We start from the raw sequence: 19,907 nt of genomic DNA on the forward strand, positions 1-19,907 counted from the left end.
GTAGGGAGTTCACAAGGAGTCCCGACAGCCATTTGCACACCCTCCTCCCCTCCCTCTCCCCGCCCAAGGAATCCGAGGGTATCAGAGAAAGACCCTAATGTAGAAAAAGCCAGCTTCTCGGCCTTGCCCTCGCTGGCCTCCTCACTGTTGCTAGAACACACCAGGCACATTCCTGCCCCAGGGCATTTGCATCTTGCCGGTTCCCCTGCCTGCGATGATCTTCTCCCAGAAATCCACGTGGCTCCCTCACCTTCTTCAGGCCTCTGCGCGGATGTCACCTCTTCTGAGGGTTTTCCCTGTCCAGCTTATATACATCCTTCTCCCTGTCCTTACTCTGCTTTGTTTCCGAGCACTTATCACCTCCAGGCATTGTTTTGTACTTAAACATTTATTTACTTGACGAGTCTCTCTCCCCCACCCCATCCTCAATAGAATGTGACCACCGTGAGGCTAGGAAGTTTGTCTTTCCCTCACTGCTGCATCCCCAGAATATCTCCTGGCACATGGAAGGTGCTGGGTTAAGTTTGTGTTGCACAATCTTCTTTACCTCATTAGAACACCAGTTTCAAAGGCTGTCTGGGTCCCAGCCTCCTCCAGGAATCACATAAAAGCTGTGGACGTTCTCTCCAACATTGTAGCCAGCCACGTCATTCACCCTGTTTTGGAGACTAAGGCCATTCTAAAAGGCAGGGGTCAAAAACGGGCAGAGGAACAGAGTGATATTTTCTAGGGGACGGAGGGTGCAGAGCAAGAAGAGAACTAAAATATGGGGGTTTGGTTACTTACAGCCTCTGGTTCTCTCCTCTGATCTGTCTCACAGAGAACAGAGACAGGGTAAGGAGCGACCGACTGAAGAGAGGGCCTGTGGGAGGTGGGGTGGTGAGAGAGACAGAGAGAAGCAGGGACGTGTGGGGCAGAGATGAGAGAGGAAGAGATACAGAGAGAAAGAAATGGCGGGGGAGAACACTTGAAGACATAGAAAAAAGGAAACCAGGGAGATGGAGAGAAAGACCAGGAAGGGTGGAGAGAAAGGAGAAAAGGGGGACAGAGGGACAGAGACCTGTGGCGGCGGCCGAGACAGGGGGAGGCAGAGAAGACCTGAGGTGGGGTGGGGGGAGCGATAAGAAAGAGGGAGGCAGGAGGGATGGGAAACGTGAAAGACAAGAGCGGGGAGACTTAGATACAAAAGCAGCTCGGGAAAGCTGCTGCAGCCCCCTACCCAGGAAGGGGAGATGGGGGGAGGGGGCTCCGGACGCTCCCGCCCCGCCTGCCGCCCGCGCCACCGGCGGACAGTGGGTTAAGCATCTCCGCTGTGGAACTTCCGGATGTGACCACAGAGAGAGGGAGAGACCGGGAGAAGGGGAGAGGGAGAGCCAGAGCCGCCAGCATCCCTCCGGGCCGCCCACGCCGGGACCCCGCACCCGCGCGGGGAGCCCCGACGCCCCCCGCCGCCCCAGGCCGGGCCAACCCCTCTCCCCCTACCCCCACTCTCCCCCGTTTCTTGATCTGTTTGTCTCGGGCTGGTTCTGTCCTCCCAGGACCCGGGGTGGGACTGGGGCCCCCGGGGAGGGGGCCTGGGGCGACCCTCCCCGCCTTCTCGCCCCCTCCCTCGGCATGAGCCCCCGGCTGTGACCTCCGCAGGGGGAGGGGACTGGGGGGTCCATGCTCTCAGCCTCCGCACTGCCCCGCGCCTGCCACTGACGACGGCGGGGGTGGGGGGGCCGGGCACCCAGCCTCCTGCCCCACCCCCTGGCGTCGGCACCGCGGGCTATTTGGGGCGGCTGCCCCTGGCTGCGCCCTCCCGGCCGGCCAGGCCCTGGAGGGACCCAGAAACTGCCGCCGGCATCAGCCCATGGCCCGGAGGGTAGGTCTTAGGGCGGGCACCCCTGTGCCCTAACCCGTCTCCGCCTTCCCCATCCCTCCAGCTCGCCCTCTCCCCGCGCTCTGGCCCCATCAGCCCATCCCACCCTCTCCACCATCTCTCTGTCTGCCTCCCTCTCTCTGCCCCTCGGTCTCCCCCCACTCTGTCCCTCCATCTCCCCTTCTCTGAGTCTCCCCCTCCATCTCAGGCCCTTTATCCTACCCCCACTCCCTTTTCTGCCCCCCTCCAATCCTCCCTGCTCTACTTTTGTTCCAAGTCCTCCGAATGGTAAGGGTGGGGACAGTGCTGGGAGAGGTGGGTCTCACAGGCAGGGCCCCTCTCACCTCTCCTTTATGTCCTGGAGATGGGCCAGATCAGCGGAGACTGGCCTGGACCTGAGGAGGCACCTGGGGGGGGGGGGGCGGACATGGCAGGGTGTGAGCACTCCACTGCACATCTTCGGATGTGCGATGAACAGCGGGGAGCAACTGGATGCAACTTCTGGGCTCAGGAGAAGTTAGGAGAAGAGGAAGTGAAAGGGGAGAGAGGGAAAAACACACAGGACAGCCCTCAGTGTAGAGACGGGAGGTAGCAGGAACTCGTTTGCTTCTCCTTTTTAAGTCCCTTTGCTTCTTTAAGCCTCAGTGTCTTTATCTCTAAGGAAAGGGTTTGACCTGGGTTATTTCAGCCCCACTCCTGCTGCCAGGTCTTCCCCAGCTTGTGTGCTTCTTTGATGACCAGACATAGAAATCTCCCCCGGATGCCCATGGTTTCTGTTGGGGGCTGTTTGCACAAGTGGACTTGTGCTGTTGTGCAGGGTTATAATTGCATTTAACAGGAGTGCATGAAGTGTGTGCCAGGCACTGTGCTGAATGCCTCATTCATTCATTCATGTATGTGCTAAATGTCTCATTCATTCCTATGCCTGGAGTTTGGCTCTGTGTGTGTGTTGGACTCACATGGTGAGTGGGGTGTGATAAGTTGTTATGACATGCTCAGACGTGCATATTTGACAACTGAAATGAAACTGAAGTGGGACTGTATGCGAGCATTTGTGTACAAACAATGCATTGCTTTTACGGGAAGTGTCCGTGCGTGAGCATCACTCTCTCCGGTCTCTCTTTGCCTTTTTCTCCTGTATCTTCTCTGTCTCCCCCTCTACTCTCCCCCTCTGTCTCTTTACATCTCTCTTAATCTCCTGTCTCTTTCTCTTTGCCTTTCCATTTTTCACCATCTCACTCTCTCTCTACTCCCCTGTCTCTTCTCTGAATCTCTCTCTATGGCTCTTTCCCCTCCTTCCCCCCTTCATTCTGTAAAGTGCTGGCAGTTACCAGCCAGCTGATTCCTGCCCCCGCCCCCCCATCCTGACCCACAGACCTGAGACCTGGGTCCATCTCTCTTCTCTGGACCCTCCTGCCTACACATCAGGAATCTCTGACGGGACATTTGTCACAGTTTAGGGGTGCAAGAGAAGGCCGTGCGACAGGGCCCTCTGTCCCACCCCACAGCTCCATGGGACATTGGGGGGCTTAAGGGGATAGGGTTCAGATATTTGGGGAACACAAGGGTGGGTCCCAGCATCGGGGAGGGTAGTGATGATGCTTCCCTGGGGCTCTCCCCCTCTTGCCTCCCCTCAGTACGATGAGCTGCCCCACTACCCAGGCATCGTGGATGGCACTGCAGCCCTGGCTGGCTTCTCGGAGGCAGTGCCTCCGACACCGAGAGCCTCCGGGCCCTACGGCCCCCGCCGGCCTCCCCAGCCCCCACCCCCAGGCTTGGACAGTGATGGCCTGAAGAGGGAGAAGGATGAGATATACGGGTGAGTGGGACAGGGCCCAGGGCTCCATGGGGTCTAAGAATGCAGGCCTCTCTCTTTGTGTGTTGGTCTCTCTGGACCTTTTTCTCTTCCTCTGAATCTTTCTTACTCTGTCTCTCTATCTCCTTCCTCTGGGTCTCCTGTCCCCCTCCCAGTTGTCCCGTACTTCGCAGACCCCTGCCTTCCCCTCATGAATGCTCTCCTCTCCTGCTTCCTCTAGACACCCGCTCTTCCCACTGCTGGCTCTGGTCTTTGAGAAATGTGAATTGGCCACCTGCTCGCCCCGCGATGGGGCCGGGGCTGGGCTGGGCACACCCCTGGGTGGTGACGTCTGCTCCTCCGATTCCTTCAATGAGGACATCGCAGCCTTTGCTAAGCAGGTGGGCACCCCAATCCACCATGCACCAGAACAGCCAGGGAGGAGGGCAGGCGGGAGACAAGATGTGCCCTCCCCGGCCTCTCTCTTCCTCCCAGGTCCGCTCTGAGAGGCCCCTCTTCTCCTCCAACCCAGAGCTGGACAATCTGGTGAGACCTGGGCCCCCCACAATGCTCCCTTCCCTACGGGGGTCCCCTGTCCTGCCATCCATAGCCTTGGGGTTGGTCAGGGGAGCAAAGACAAGACCACCTGACCCATGTTCTCAGATAGTGATAACTAGCTCATTTGCAATGCAGTATAGCCTAGAGTTTGAGAACGCAGACCCAATGGCCTGAGTTCGAATCCCAGTTCTGTCACCTCTTAGCTCTGTGAACCAGGACAAGTTGTTCCATTTCCCTGTGCCTCAGTTTCCTTATCTGAAAAGTGTAGCTAGTAGTAATTTCTATCTTTTAGGGCTGTTGTGAGGATTTAATGAGTTAACGAGAGTCAAATGCTTAGAACAATGCCTGGCACAGAATGGGGATTCGATAAGCTTTAGCTGTTGTTCCATCAGGAGAACAGAACCCACGTCAAAATGAGTGCAGGAACTTAGCTGCAAAGCAGAGAGAGGAAGGGAGAGAGAAAAGGCAGAGGAGAAGGAGAGAAGGAGGAATACCCTGGCCTTTTCCTTCTTTTTCCAGCTCCCGCCAGGGCTTCCTATTGGCCCAACCCTTTGGCAAAGGACTCTGGGAAATGTAGTTTGCAGGTGAAGGGTGGCAAATGGAGCAGAGGGCAAGCAGGCAAAAGAGGGGGTATTCTTATTATTGTAGCTTACCCTCGTTCTCTCCTCTCGTGATGGATCCTTTTCTGTTTCATGTACCTCTTGCTTCTCTTTGTCTCTGACTCAAATTCTCTCTCTTCCCATAATTTTGGGATTCCATTTCTGTTCTCTTTCTCTCTGCCTCTGTCACTTTGTCTTTGTCTCTCTTTTCGCTCTGTCTCTCTATCTTTGTCATTCTATCACCCTCTTTCTGATCCCCTGTCTCTTCCCTTCTCTCCTTTCCCCTCCTCCTCCTCCTCTTCCTTCTCTCCCTCCCTCTCTCTTCCTCTGTCTCTCTCCCTCCCTCCCTCGCTCGCTCCCCTCCTCTGTCTCTTCCTGTCTTTGTTTTCAGATGATACAGGCCATTCAGGTACTCCGCTTCCACCTGCTGGAGCTGGAGAAGGTGAGTGCTTCTCACTTCCCCTCACACCCTCTCTTGCTCCCCATGCCCCCCCTCTCGCCCTTCCACCCCCCTTCAGGCTCTCTCCCCACCGGAGATGGAGCAGAATGCTACCCCCATTCCCATACACCCCAGCCATGGCCCCCGGGTGGCCCCCCCAGTACCCCGGTGCCCCCTCAGGTCCACGACCTGTGCGACAACTTCTGTCACCGCTACATCACCTGCCTCAAGGGGAAGATGCCCATTGACCTGGTCATCGAGGATCGGGATGGCGGCTGCAGGGATGACCTGGAGGACTACCCGGCCTCCTGCCCCAGCCTCCAAGACCAGGTGGGCCCGGGATGGGGACCAGGCATCACCCCGCAACCAAAGCCATGCCCAGACACAGCTAGGCTACAGCATGAGAACACACACCGCACAGCATCAGGCAGCCACAGTCAGAGACAGCCTGGCCACGGGGCCTGCACCAACTATGCAGCAGTTACTGGACAGGGACCCAGCTGGAGGACAGCGTGCAGGCACGCACACACACACACACACACACACACACACACACACACACCTGCGGTTACCATCCATAGGCTCGGCTACACACACACAGGTTCACACAGAACTACACCAATAGTCACAGCCATTCTCCCTCACAGCCACGTGTTAGCCTACACCATATACTTAAACAGACACATCCCAGTTGCATAGCGGTAGCATCGGTCACACAGTCTGACTGGGACAGCATCATTCTGGAGCATGTATGTGTGTGGCACACATACCCCCACCACACAACAGCCACACAGATAGGCAATCCCTCCACATAAATCAGATACAGGTCTACTGGGACCCAGACTGAGAGCAGTGCCTACGCACTCGCACACATGCCATGTCACCACTGGACTATGGCAGGTGTGCACACACACCATGCCACTCAACAGCCACACATGGCCCAGAGTCATCCAGTACAGCTTCATCGACAATCACACGACAGCCCAGCCATGCAGATCCCAACGACGGTAACACCCAACTCTCAACACACCCAGCAATTATACAACACAATACCTGCCCCCAGATACAGGCACACGTCCACACCCCAAGTACATAGACTCAGGCACGCTGCATACTGCCGTCACAGGTGGGTCCCAACGGCCCTCTGCCCACAACCCACATATGCACCCACTCAACCCCGTGGGTGTGACGATTGGTTATGACTCCCTCAGAGGCACAGCCATATTCATTATTCACACAGCTTCCAATTCATTCCCTTGACAATCAACCACTCCATGTAGTCACAGAGCCACCCGTCTGCTTGTGCAGGAACCAGGACAACCACACACTGTCTCACAAATAGGACAACCAACCCTTTGACCTACAGCCACAAACTTAGAAAAATGTGGCTTTGAGATAGCTATGGCCACGTGGTCATCTCAGAGTGACATGACCACGCTGGAAACCCACTGCATCTCAGTTCCACCCACGTAGTAACCACGACACAGCCACATCGCCTCTCCGGGGACAACCATGCCATTTCAGACATAGATGTAGGCACTCACACTGCAGGCCACACAACAGTCTCAGGACAGGTTCAGGTACACTGAGGTGGGTGCTCACCCACAGCATCCGATCGGATCCACCAGAAGAGCTACAGGTGATACATACAGGCACACTCAAAAGCCTCCAGACCTCATGATACTGCAGTTTGCATATAAGCCACCTCTAATACACTCCAAAAAGCAATTCCACACAGACCTACTGAGCCGGAGGAAACTTCCTTGAGCTGCTCTGCTTTGGACTGTGCCTCAGCAGGATGCACCCACAATGGGTCAGGTGGAGAGGGACAGTTTACGAAGAGATGGGAGGGCCTAGGGCAATCACTAGGGCAGGTGGGGTACCTTAGGGTTCAGGAACAGCTGGCAGCCGTTTCCACCCCCCCACACACCCAATCTGCCTCCCCACAGTGAACTGAACCTTAAGCCGAGTGACAAAGAAGTCTTGGGGCAGTGTGTATGGGTGGGTTGGCCTCCTGGGACAGAGTGGGGGCAGAGGATAAACCCGACACATTGTCAAGCTCCTCAAGGTATGTCAGAGTTTGGATAAAGAAAACATAGTCCTGGACTGCCTGGTCTACAGGTCTGAGGCCCCCAAATCTCTAAAAACTAAAAGTTTTTCTCCCTCCCATAAATTTAGTGCAAACTCATCTGACAGCAAAATATGACCTGAACTAATGAGACGTTTCTATTTATAGCCTTTGTTTATTCCACTCGGTTAGATATTCATCCATTTTGCTGCAGAAATGTAAATGAGCTTCATGACGAGGTTGTGCCCCAGACCCTGCTGGGGGTGTTAGGAAATACTCAGTGTGTGCACTGACTTACTGTCTAAAAACATGAAAAGTTCTGAATTCTAAAACACCTCCAGCCTCAAAGACTTCGGATAAGGTGCCATAGACCTGTATAAACTCATCTTTATTGAGTGATTGCTCTGTACCTTTATGTAAATTAATGCATTGAATCCTTTCCACATGCTGAGCTGGGGACCGTTATTATCCTCCATTATCCAGTTAAGGAAACTGAGGCACAGAGAGGTAAAATGATTTGCCCAAGGTTATAGTAAAGGAAGAGGCAAGGGTAGGTTTCCCACACAGTTCCAGCTCCAGAGCCCGTGGTCTTAGCTACTGTGCAATATTGTACCCCAAGCCTTGGTACTGACTTCCAGCTCTTGTTTTCCAGAATAATACATGGATTAGAGACCATGAGGATGGCGGGTCTATACAACTGGGGACTCCGGGTCCATCCAGTGGGGGCCTGGCCTCCCAGAGTGGGGACAATTCCAGTGACCAAGGTGAGAACCTTGGGAGGTAGAGGGGAAATATGGGAATCAGTCTGAGGATTGAAGTTAGACAGCAAGTAGGACTTCCAGAGGGGCAAGGAGAGCCGGGGTGTGGAATGGTGTCTTGGATGAGGGTTCTGGGTCCCTCTGGTCCCCCACCCTCACTGTCCACAAACATAGCATGCCTCTCCCCCCTCAGGAGATGGACTGGACACAAGTGTGGCCTCTCCCAGTTCTGGGGGAGAGGACGAGGAGCTGGACCAGGAGCGACGGCGGAATAAGAAAAGGGGCATCTTCCCCAAGGTGGCCACTAACATCATGAGAGCCTGGTTGTTCCAGCACCTCTCGGTGAGAGCCTGGCGCTTGGGGGACAGGATGGGCACAGAGAGAGATGGAGAAGGACACTGCACAGAGACAGGCTCCGAGTCCCAGAGATGGGAGACTGAGGCAGGGGAAATATTCAGGGAGAATTTCAAGGAGATGGGGAAAGACCAGAAAAAGCATCCTGAGTGCTACCTGTGTGTCAGGTGCTGCTAGGGCTCTTAACTCATTCACTCTTTCCCAACCCACCCACCCATTCATCTGTGTGTTGGCCCATCTACTCACCAATGCATCAGTCATTCACCAACCCACCATCCAGCCAAACATACCCTGAGAGGGTGGGGCTGTGTTTTCACCGTTCTGCAGATGAGCAGAGTAAGACCCAGAGGTCTCACAGCCAGAGGTGGGTTTAAACACAGGCAGGCATGCCTTAACCACTGCACCACACTGCCTCATGAAGGGGGAGGGGAGACAGGAAGAGAGACAAGGAGAGGTTGAAACAGAGAGATGGAGAGACATGGGGAGGAGGAATCAGTGCAAGAGACATGGAGAGACTGAGTCAGAGATGGACAGAAACACAGAGAAAGAAAGAAACTGGGACAAGAAGAGAGGAGCCCTGACAGAGACTCAGAAGAGGCCCTGCTGGGTTTTGCCTCCTTTCCCAGCGGGGGAGCCCCGTCCCCAAGCTCTGTCTCCCCCAATGAGGGCTGGCCAATTAGCCTCTAATTGCTGGGAGGCGAGGGTGCCTGCAGGCACAGGCGTAATTGCTCAAAGCTTGGCTGGCTTCCCTCTGTTGGGCTGGAGAAGCTCAGATGAGGTGGCTTTTCCGTCCCCTGCCCCAGTCTGGGATCGCCATCCTTGGGGACGGGGGCGGGCCAGGCTTTGGGGATCAGATGGCAGCCCTGCAGGCAGGGTGACTCTTGCTGGTGGCCACAGCACCCATACCCCTCGGAGGAGCAGAAGAAACAGCTGGCGCAGGACACAGGGCTCACCATTCTGCAAGTCAACAACTGGTGAGGGGCTGGAGGCCTGGGCAGGGAGGCGTGCGTGGGAATCCCGGCGCTGTCCGCGGTGCTGAAGGAGGCCATGAAGCCTCTCGGACCCTCTCCTTCCCCTCGCGCCTTCTTTCCTTCCCCAGCCCCATCCTCTCTTCCCAGATCTCTCTCTGTGTATTCATCTCTGCCTCTTTCTTACTCCCTCTTTGCACCCTCCTCCATTTCTATGACCCCCCTCCCAGGTTCATTAACGCACGGAGACGCATCGTGCAACCAATGATTGATCAATCCAACCGCACAGGTACCAGGAGCAGGTGGGAAGAGAGGGCCTGGTATCCCTGGGGGAGTGTCAAAGCCCGGACGCAGGCATCCGGGGGCTCATCTTGCACCCCTCAACCCCCCTTGCAGGACAGAGTGCAGCCTTCAGTCCAGAGGGCCAGCCTATGGGGGGCTACACCGAGACACAGCCACACATGACCGTCAGGCCACCAGGTAAGGCCCTAATCCCTTAACTAAGCCACACCCCCAAGGCGCCAGGTCCCAGTGAAGATGCTCCACCTTCTGGGATTTAGTTCATGAATAATATAGTGTCTCATTTGCATAACAGGGGAGCTGATGATGCAAATGCAGATTTCTCAGTGCCCAACTTGTCCTCACAGTTTGCTTCTTCCAGGCTCTGCCCACTTATTGGAAGTCTCAGCTTTTTCTTAAAGGATCAGCACCCTCTTAAATTATGACTTCGTCTGTTTTGATCCCCTGAGGAAGAAAGGGCTGGGAGGGCTTTAGGTGCATATTGGAGAGTCTGGTGAAGATCCACTAACCCTCCTCTTTTGTCTTCCAGGATCAATGGGGATGAGTTTGAACTTAGAAGGAGAGTGGCATTATCTATAGAGGCTGGATTCAGGAGAAGTGTGAGTGTCCAGTGTTGAGGGGTGCTAGGTTGGGAGCTGTACAGCTCTCAAACCTTTGTGAGACCTCCGGACTCCAATAATGGGCCACCCAGAGGAGGGGCAGCGTGGGTCCCTGAACTGAGGGTTCTCCAAGGTTTGATGGGGAAATGATTTATCCATCCATCCATACATACATACAAATATACATACACCCCCAAACATATTAAACTCTCACTCTATGCCCTGACATGCCACAGATAGTATCCTGCTCTTGAGAAGATTCTGGACTTGAAGGAAGTGAACACCAGAAACCAATAATAATCCAGTACAATAGTTGAAACAGTAAAACAGCTTGCTCAGAGGAGATATTAGGGAAGACTTCATGGAGGAAGTAGCTTCCGGGTGGGGCATTGAAGGATGAATAGGAGTCCACTGGGTAGAAGTGGGGGGGAGGTGGCAAAGTAATAGGGTACATTCTTTTACTCTTCCAGCTCTTAAGACCTTATAACATCATCTTGTTTAGTCTTCACAACAACCCTTAGAGAGAGAAACTTATTTCATTTTATAGATGAGAAAACTGAGGCTCAGAGAGGAGGTCACTTATGCAGGTTCACCCAGCTCAGAAAAGCAGAGGAAACAGCCTGTGCAAAGGCCTGGGTTTGAGAAGTTGCCTGGAGTTTCTAAAGCACAGATCAGATCTTGCTTGACTCTCCCTGACTAAAATTCTACTGTGGTTCCCTAGTGCCCTCTGGATGAAGTTCAAACTTCTTAGTTTAGCATCTATTCATTCATTCATTCATTCATTCATTCATTCTTTCATTCAACACACATTCCCTGAGCAATTCTGTGCCTGGCCCTGTGCTGGGTGGTGCTAGGCACACAGTAATCACCACGAAAACCCAGCCCTGCCCTAATGGGGTTCACAGTCCAGTGGGGGAGACAGACCCATCTCAGACAGTGACAAGCCAGAGTAGGCAAGGCTGGGATGAGGGAACACAGGAATCGGAGGAGCCCAGAGAGGGAATCAGAACCAGACAGAGAGGTTCAGGGAGGACTTCCTAGAGGAAGTGAATTTGGAACCCAGACCAGAAGAATAGGAAGAGTGAGGCAGGAGAGGAGAGAACAGCATATGCAAAGGCCTGGCACACTTAGAAACCTCACAGCTATGAGACCCTCTCCCCAATACAAACACACACACACACACACACACACACACACACACACACACACGGGAGGGAGAACTGGGCTGGGCTGAGGCTGGTGAGTCAGGTGGGTGAGTAAGAAATTCAGGGCCAACAGAAAGGCTAGTAAATGAGTGGAGACGTGGGAGGGCTTGGGCATGGAGGGGCACTTCCCGAGCCTGGGAAGGAGAGATGGGTGGGTTTGTTCAGATCCTGGCAGGTCAGTAGGGGGGTCTCAGCTCTGCTCTGACCAACCCTACTCCCCCAGCAGGCTGTCTTTTCTCTCTGCCCTTTTCTGTCTCCCACCCTTGTCTTTTCCTCTTTGTCCCTCTCTTTATTTCTGTCTCTCTGTGTTTATCTCTGCATGCCTCGTTCTCTTTCTCTTTCCACATCTCCATCTCTGATTCTCTTCATGTCTCTCCCTCTGTCCCACTCTCTCTCCTTGTCTGTCTCTCTTTCTTTGTCTTCACTATCTCCTTGTTCCTGTCTTCATTTATCTCTCTCCCTCCTCCATTTTTGTTCTGATTCTCCATCTCCCTCTTTCTGTTTCTCTCTTTTTCTGAGTCTGTCTCGCTGTGGGGCCGGTGGGGACTTCAGAGAAGGGCTGACATGAAGCCAGACGCCCTCCCCACCTCCTGACGTGGCCTCTCCTCCCCCCTCCACAGACCCCAGGCTTCAGACTGTGACACCTGGTTCTGGTCCCCGCCTAGCCCTCTGGCTTCAGGACCCCACCGCCTATGGCCCTCCCACTCAATGCCTACCTCCCTGGGGCCCCGCTGGGACATGGGGGGCCTGAGCGCCCACTTGAGGGTCTCTCAAGGACAAAAACAAGGCCTCCAGGCTCTGTGCCCCATTTCTGCCCTCACCTCTGCCCAGAACCCGGGCCTGGGTCTTCAGAAGATGGTGGCTGGGGGCCCCCACCTCTAGGACAGAGATGGAATTGGGGGTGGGCTGGGGCTGTCAGGGGAAGAGGGTCACCCGGATCCGACATTTGGGGAGGTTCCCTTTGTCCTCCCAGCGCATCTCCCTCCTCTCCCCCTACCTCCCTTCTCTGATGTCTTCTACTTTTTTTTAAATGATAAAGTCTTAAAAACAAAAAGCCACTAATCTGAGTTCTTATGTCTCTTCCAAGATTTGAATTCTCATTGATTTGAAGCTCATGAATCACTCATTATGGTAATCGATGCTCTTTATCCTGCTCTGTCGGTGGGCACTCTGTGTATCAGTTAACTTTTGCTGTGTAACAAGCAACTCCAAAACTTTGTGGCTCAAAATACCCACAATTTTTTAGTTCATTATTCTACGGGTTGGTATCTTAACTAGGTTATTAAGCTGGGCAGTTCTTGTGGTTTCAGCAGGGCTTTTGTGTATCTGTGGCCAGCAATGGGCCAGCAAGGGGGCTCTCCTTCTGGGGGTTGGCTCGCTAGCAGCAGGGGCAGCAAGAGTGACTGGACCACGTGGTACCATCAGTCAGCATGCTGTCCAGTTTATTCACATAGAGGCTTGGTTGGACTCCAAGAGAAAGCAGACGGGCTCAAGGCCTTTTGAGGCTCCGACTCAGATCTCCACTCCAATTTCTTAGCCACAGGCATGTCTCAAGTCTAGTTCAAGGGAGGGGACATAGGCTCCACCCTTCAGTGGCTGGAGCTGCGAACTCACATGGCGAGAGAGGCAGATACAGGGGAGATGGAGAATTGGGGCCGCTTTTGCATCAATCTCCCACACTATGGCTTCCAGATTCCTTTGCCCCGTGGGAGACGGGCGAGCAGGGCAGGAGCAGCCTCACCCATTGAGAGTGGTGATGACCAGACATGGTTTCAAATCCTGCCTCTGGAACACATTATATGTAATAGCTGTGTAACTCTGGGCGATCGACTTCACCTCTCTTCGGTTTCCTCATCTGGGAAGTGGGGAGAGCAGCAACGCCTACCTCATAGGTCTGCTGTGTCGACTAACCAAGGTATTGCAAGGGAAGTGCCGAGAACCATAAGGGCTCAAAGTCAGGGGTCATTATTTGTAACTAGAGAAACTGCAGCTCAGAGGTGACCAGGTACCTGGGAAATGGGTGGACATCGCAGGAAGCAATTTTGACACTTAGTTGCCTTCACCTGTCATTCATTCACTCAGGCCACAGGTATTTCCCAGGCACATAACTCTGCTCCTCACATCAGTGCACAAGCCAAAGACCCCTGCCCTGGGGGAGCTGACGTCCCAGTGGGGATACCTGCATGGGCCAAGTAAATGAGCACATCATTGACTGTTAGAAGCTGACAGGTAGCGCAAGGTAGGGGTCAGTTCAGGCTGCCGCCTTTGTGCATTAATTTACCTTTATCTAGTGCATGCTGCGTGTCAGGCTGTTCTAGGAGCTATAGCCTACCAACCATGGAAACCCACCATTAAGTCCCAGGAGATGGGATGATCATTGTCCCCATTAAGCAGATGAGGAAACCGAGGCCCAGAGAGGTGAAGTCGCTTGCCCAGGGTCACCCAGATGGAGAACCAAGACCACCTGGCAGCTCCACAGCCTGTATGCTAACCACTCTGCTCAACAGCCTGTCATTTAAAAAAATAGAATCTAAGATTCTATGATTTTGAAAGGGCCTGACATGAAATGTTTTCGGAGTTAGACATTGTTTTGATGGCTGTGATGAATGTTTCTCTTTCCCCACACTCGCCAGTACTAAAGTGGGATGGATGACGACAGACAGCAAGGACTTGCAAACCCCTCCCATGCTCTGAAAGCCAGGGGAGATGGGTTATGGGGCAGGGGACAGGGCTGGGCTGAGGCCTGAGGTTTACTTGAAGGAGAGGCTGGAGCATTCCCGCAACCCCCGCCTGGCTGGTGGATGGGGGAACGGAACATTGGCTAGTGGGGGAGGGGCAGCGCTCCTCCGCCAACTTCTCCCGGTGACTGGAAATGCCTCTCGCTTAATTCTCTCTAATTAAACCAATTGGATGTGCCTCGGGGAGGAGGGAAATTGGGCGGGAGGTTAACTGTAACTAAAAATACCTCTCCCACTTCCTGGGGTGAGGAACCAGCTGGCGGACCCTGAGTTCTGTGTCCGCCTGTGCAGTGGCCTAGGGAGAAGTGGGGACCCCTGCGGGGTCTGCGGGTGGCCAGTGTGGGCTGGGTGGGCAGGGCCAGGCAGTCTTAGGGTTGATGTGTGTGTGTGTGTGTGTGTGTGTGTGTGTGTGTGTGTGTGCGCGCGCGCGCGCGCGTGCGTGCGTGTGTGTGACCATTGTGTGGATGCTATGGCTACAGACTTTGGATTCTGGGGTCTGTGTGTGGCTGTAGGGAGTTAGTGAATAGTGAGTGTGTGTGTGTCCCCGAGCAATGGCTGGGTCCCTGGCCGGCCGTCACGCTGTGCCTTGCTAGGGAGGAGGGGTGGGGGTGTCCATGACTCCGGGCGTTGCTCTGTGTGTCTGGGTGGGAATTGTGTGGCAAAGCTGGTCTTTATAACTGGGTGCTTCTTTGTATGAGTTCATGGCGGTGTCTCTCTCTGTGGCTTTGCAGCCTCTTGTGAATTATGTGCCAGAGCAGTGCGCTTGTGGGTCATGCAGCTCAGACGCATCAGAATGTGGGGCAGGTCATGAGCCTGGTCTCCCTCCAGAGGGCGCTGGAGAGCCATGGAAGGTGCTGGTAACAGCGTTACTGAAATGTGATTCACATACCATAAAACCCACCCATTTAAAGCGTATGCTTCTATAGCTTTAGTACATTCACAGAATTGTGCACCCATCATCATGATCAATTATAGAATATTTTCATCATCCCCAAAAGAAACCTACCCCTTAACAGCCACTCCCTAAACCCCAAACCTAGGAAACCACCAAACCACTTTCTGTCTCTATGGATTTACCTGTTTTGGACGTTTCATATAAATGGAATATTACAATATATGGTCTTTTGAATCTGGCTTCTTTCACTCAGCATAATGTTTTCGAGGTTCATCCATGTTGTAGTGCGTGTGAGGGCTTCATTCCTTTTTATGGCTGAATAATACTCCACTGTCTTGAAAGAATTTTGAGTAAAGGACAGGGTTTGAGTAAAGGGTTTGTGCTTTGCCCCTTAGGCTGCCATGTGGAGGGTGGATTAGAGGGGGTGCTATTGGTTGAATTGTATCCCCCAAAGAGATACACTGAAGTCCTAATTCCTGGATCTGTGAATATGACCTTATTCGGAAATAGGGTTTTTGCAAATGATCAAGTTAAGATGAGGTCATAGCATGAGCCCTGATCCAATATGACTGTGTCCTTATAAAAAAGGGGAAATTTGGACACAGACAGGCAAACGGGGAGAAGACAGCCATGTGAAGACAGCTGGAGTGATGCAGCCACAAGCCAAGGGACTCCAAAGATGGCCAGCAAAGCACCCGAAGCCAGAAGAGGCCAGGAAGGATTCCCCTGCAGGTTTCGGGGGGAGCACAGCCCTGCTGACACCTTGATTTTGGACTTCTAACCTCCAGAATGTGAGAGAAGTTTCTGTTGTTCTGCATCACCGGTTCAGTGGTACTTTGTTATGGCAGCCGTGGGACACTGATACAGGGTGTGAGAGTGGAAGTGGGCCAGGGCAGGATGTGGGAGGGGAGCAGGGGGCAGACTCAAGACTACTTAGGAAGGTGTGCAGGGAAAGAATATCAGAAACAGGGCCACATTTCAGAGACAGGGAGCCATCAAATTAACGTATCACCTAACGGTCATCAGTGTGCTGACACTAACAGCTCCTGGCAGGCAGGTAAATGCAAAACACCGCTAAGATTGAGGACCAAAGAATAAACAGTTGCAGGTCACCATTGACTTTGCCGGAGCAGTTGCAGTGGGGAGAGGGAACGGGGAGGCAGAAGCCTGACAGGGAGGGAGTGGTGAGACTGGGAGGTGAGGACTGAGTGTGCCATGTGAGCCCAAGGGCGTTCATTTCGCCGAAGCTGAAGCCTGGAGACAACCCCAGGTGTATGGAGTGCAGACCTAATTCTGGTCCATCCCAGGTGATCCCAATGGTGGAATGGTGACCCTCAAAAAAAATGAGAAAGATCTTATTTTTTTTAAAAAAAAGGAATGGAGTGGACGGGTGGCTCAGTTGGTTAGAGCACGGGCTCTCAACCACAAGGTTGCTGGTTCGACTCCCGCAAGTGATGGTGGGCTGCGCCCGTGCAACTAAGACTGAACAACGGCAACTGGACTTGGAGCTGAGCTGCGCCCTCCACAACTAAGATTGAAAGGACAACGACTTGGAGCTGATGGGTCCTGGGAAAAACACACTGTTCCCCAATAAAGTCCTGTAAAAATTTTTAAAAGGAAGCAGAAAGGAAGACTTACTGATTGATTGGATGCAGTAGGTAAGAGGGAAGAAAAACCTAGATCTGTATTCAGATTCATGATGTGAGAAATGCCCCCATTTCTCTCTGATGTCACAGACGGGTGACTGACAAGCACTTCTTGGTTGCCTTTCTTATTGCATTAGGGGTAATCGTAGCTACTGTTTGCTGAGCACCTATTATGTGCTAAGCACATGGATTAATGTATTCAACACTCACAACGTTGTGAGGTGGGACTATTATCCCCATTTCACAGGTGAGGAACAGACATAAAATAGGGATGACAGGGTTCTCCCTGCCTATTCCCAGCCCTTGAGGGTCTCTGATGCAGTGACCAGCCCCAGGAGCCAGCAAACCATGGCTCGCAGGCTCGGTACTGAGTTTGTGTAAGACTTGTACACTGAGCACCATGAAACATTGCTGAGGAAATTAAGGAAGACCTGCAATACATTTTTAAAAGAGAGATATACCATATTCATGGATTGAAAGACTTACTATTGTTGAAATGTCAACATGTCAATTCTCCCTTAATATCTGTAGAGTCAAGACAATCCCAGTGAAATTCCGGCACGCCTTTGTAGAAACTGACAAGCTGATTCTAAAATGTATATGGAAATGCATAGGATCTAGAACAGCCAAAACTATTTTGACAAAGAACAAAACTGGAGGATTTGCACTACCTGATTTCAAGGCTTACTACAATGCTACAGTAATCAAGACAATGTGATACAGGGATAAGCTCCAACAAATAGATCAATGGAATAAAGCCTAGAAATGGACCCATGTGGATTAGTCAATTGATTTTCAATAAAGGTATTAAGTTAATTCAAAGGGGAATGAATAGTCTTTTCAACAAGTGGTGCTGAACAACTGGACATTAACATGCAGAAAAATGAACCTTGACTCTTAACTCATGTTATACACAAAAACTGGAAATGGACCTGGACTTAAAAGTAAAATCTAAAACTATAAAACTTCTAGAAGAAAATATATGAGCAAAATGTCATGACCTGGGAGGGTAGGCAAAGATTTCTTGGGCAGCACACAAAAAGTACAAATAATAATATAAGTACGAATAATAAAAATAAAAACCTTTAAATAATAAAATAATATAAATAAAATAAAAATAGGTATAAACATAAAGTAAAATAAACAAAATAATAAAATAAAAATAATTTTAAAGTACAAATAAAAGAAAAATGATAAACTGAATTTCATAAAAATTAAAAACTGCTCTGCAATAGACACTGTTAAGAAAATTAAATGGCAAGTATCGACTTGGAGAACATATTCATAGTATATATGTTTGACAAATATATTTATATTTAGAGAAACATTATATAAACTATATATTTATTATAAAAATAACTCAAATCATGGGGTGGCCAGTTAGCTCAGTTGGTTAGAGTGCGAGCTCTCAACAAGGCTGCCGGTTCAATTCCTGCATGGGATGGTGGGCTGTGCCCCCAGCAACTCAATTGAAAACAGCGACTAGACTTGGAGCTGAGCTGCGTCCTCCACAACTAGATTGAAGAACAACGATTTGACTTGGAGCTGATGGGTCCTGGAAAAAAGTTACCCAATAAAATTGAAAGAAAAAACACCATTAAAATAACTCAATAAAACAACATCTTTGTAAGAAGCAAAATATTTAATATAAACTACCAAAAGGAAATAAATGTAATAAGTAATAAGCCCATGAAAAAATACACATGAAAAAATACTTGACATCATTAGTCATCATGAAAACCATTCAAACCAAAGTAAATATCATTAGAATGGCTTAAGTAACAAATACTGACATTACCGAGTCAGTACGTGGCAAATTCAAGCTCTCATACATACTTTGCTGGTGGGAGCGCAAATTGGTAAAACAACTTTGGAAAAGAATTTCGAAGAATCTACTAAAACTTAATATAAAGTCCTGTGACTAGCCGATCCACTACTGGATACATGCCCAACCGAAATGCACAAAGATGCTTCCCAAAAGCCAGGTACCGTGTGTTCCAGCAGCATTATTTGTAAAGGGAACCAAGCCAAATGCCCATGACAAAAGAATAGATAAATACACTGTGATTAATTCATACAACAGAACAAACAACAGCTCCACACAACATGATATTGAATGCAAGAAGCCAGACACAAGAGAATACTTTTTTTTTTAAGTTCTAGAATGGTCAACACTGGGCACTGGTTTTAGAAGTCAGACTATTGATCACTCCTTGGGGCTGAGGGCAGGGGCCAGAGGTAGGGCAGGGCGGAGGGAGCCCCAGCTGGGTTGCTGGGGGCTGGTCTGGTTTATTTCCTGGTCCGGATGCTAGTGGCACAGGTATGTTTCAGTTTCTGGGTGAATTCACTAAGCTGCTCACTTATGATGTAGGCACTTCTGTATGTAGTGCTTCAAGAGAAAGTTTTATTAGATTGGTACAAAATTAATTGCGGTTTTTGCAATTATTTTTAACCTTTTTTTTTTTTTTTTTTAATTTTTACACAATTGCCATCATTTAATAATATAAGAACAGTGATCACATTAATCAGGGGTAATAAAGCTAAAACTTTTAGGAAAGCTGTATCATAATGATAGAGCATTTCCAGAGTTATTTTAACTGTGATTCTTGGTCTTTAAGTCAATTATTATGAAAGCAAACTTTGAGCAGGTCTACCTTGATTGATTCTAGAATTTATAAGTTGTTCCCAAGAGCAGGATTAGTTTGACTTACCCACAAAGTCCCCCTTTTACTTTATACTTGGCCATGCTTTTCAATTTAGATTGCAAAGGATGGGAACTAAGTTTTTCAAACTACTTATAATTCAAAACATTTCCTTTATTTTCAGTGACTTGGGAGTGCAAAAGCTTGGCGGTGTCTCTTTCCCTATGACTGACTGCTGTAGCCCACAGTGAGAGGTTCTGGTACCATGCTCATTTTGACAGAAAGTGCTGTTTCTCTTTGTCCCCATAAAATCACATCCTAACTCTATCCAGCACTCCCTAATAATATCCTTTAGGTAAGAGTCTGTTTTTTTTTCCAAGGACATGAGGCTCCTCACCTTATTTTACCTAATCATGAAGAATAGCTTTATAGTCACTTGTATGAATTTCTTTTACCAGCCTACGACAGAACCTCTCTAAACT

The 19,907-nt window shown here is 50.9% G+C and overlaps 1 protein-coding gene across 6 annotated transcripts; it reads left to right on the forward strand.

Annotated features, from left to right (window-relative positions):
• The first annotated feature begins 646 nt into the window (after positions 1–646).
• MEIS3 (Meis homeobox 3) lies at positions 647–12,558 on the forward strand. 6 transcript variants are annotated; one of them, XM_088800073.1, is made up of 13 exons: positions 651–1,864; positions 3,499–3,680; positions 3,898–4,057; positions 4,152–4,202; positions 5,205–5,255; positions 5,484–5,582; positions 7,973–8,084; positions 8,272–8,420; positions 9,330–9,406; positions 9,631–9,702; positions 9,797–9,880; positions 10,230–10,299; positions 12,125–12,295. In XM_088800073.1, the coding sequence occupies exons 1-13, from the start codon at positions 1,853–1,855 to the stop codon at positions 12,143–12,145; spliced, it is 1,140 nt and encodes a 379-aa protein (XP_088656199.1). In that variant the 5' UTR covers positions 651–1,852; the 3' UTR covers positions 12,146–12,295. The 6 variants fall into 6 exon arrangements, with proteins under 6 accessions (XP_088656201.1, XP_088656200.1, XP_088656199.1 ...); XM_088800072.1 differs by having other exon boundaries at positions 1,109–1,864; positions 5,433–5,582; XM_019752668.3 differs by having other exon boundaries at positions 1,118–1,864; positions 9,631–9,689; positions 12,125–12,558.
• Positions 12,559–19,907: the final 7,349 nt, after the last annotated feature.

The sequence above is a fragment of the Rhinolophus sinicus genome, chromosome 8, assembly GCF_057876585.1.
Source record: "Rhinolophus sinicus isolate RSI-liver-muscle chromosome 8, RSI-T2T, whole genome shotgun sequence".
Classification (NCBI taxonomy): domain Eukaryota; kingdom Metazoa; phylum Chordata; class Mammalia; order Chiroptera; family Rhinolophidae; genus Rhinolophus; species Rhinolophus sinicus.

Excerpts from the sequence above, each read along its gene's own strand:
- MEIS3 (XM_088800072.1), top strand. Across the intron at positions 5,256-5,432 it reads ACCTGCTGGAGCTGGAGAAG|GTCCACGACCTGTGCGACAA; the intron begins GTGAGTGCTTCT and ends GTGCCCCCTCAG. Across the intron at positions 8,421-9,329 it reads GGTTGTTCCAGCACCTCTCG|CACCCATACCCCTCGGAGGA; the intron begins GTGAGAGCCTGG and ends TGGTGGCCACAG.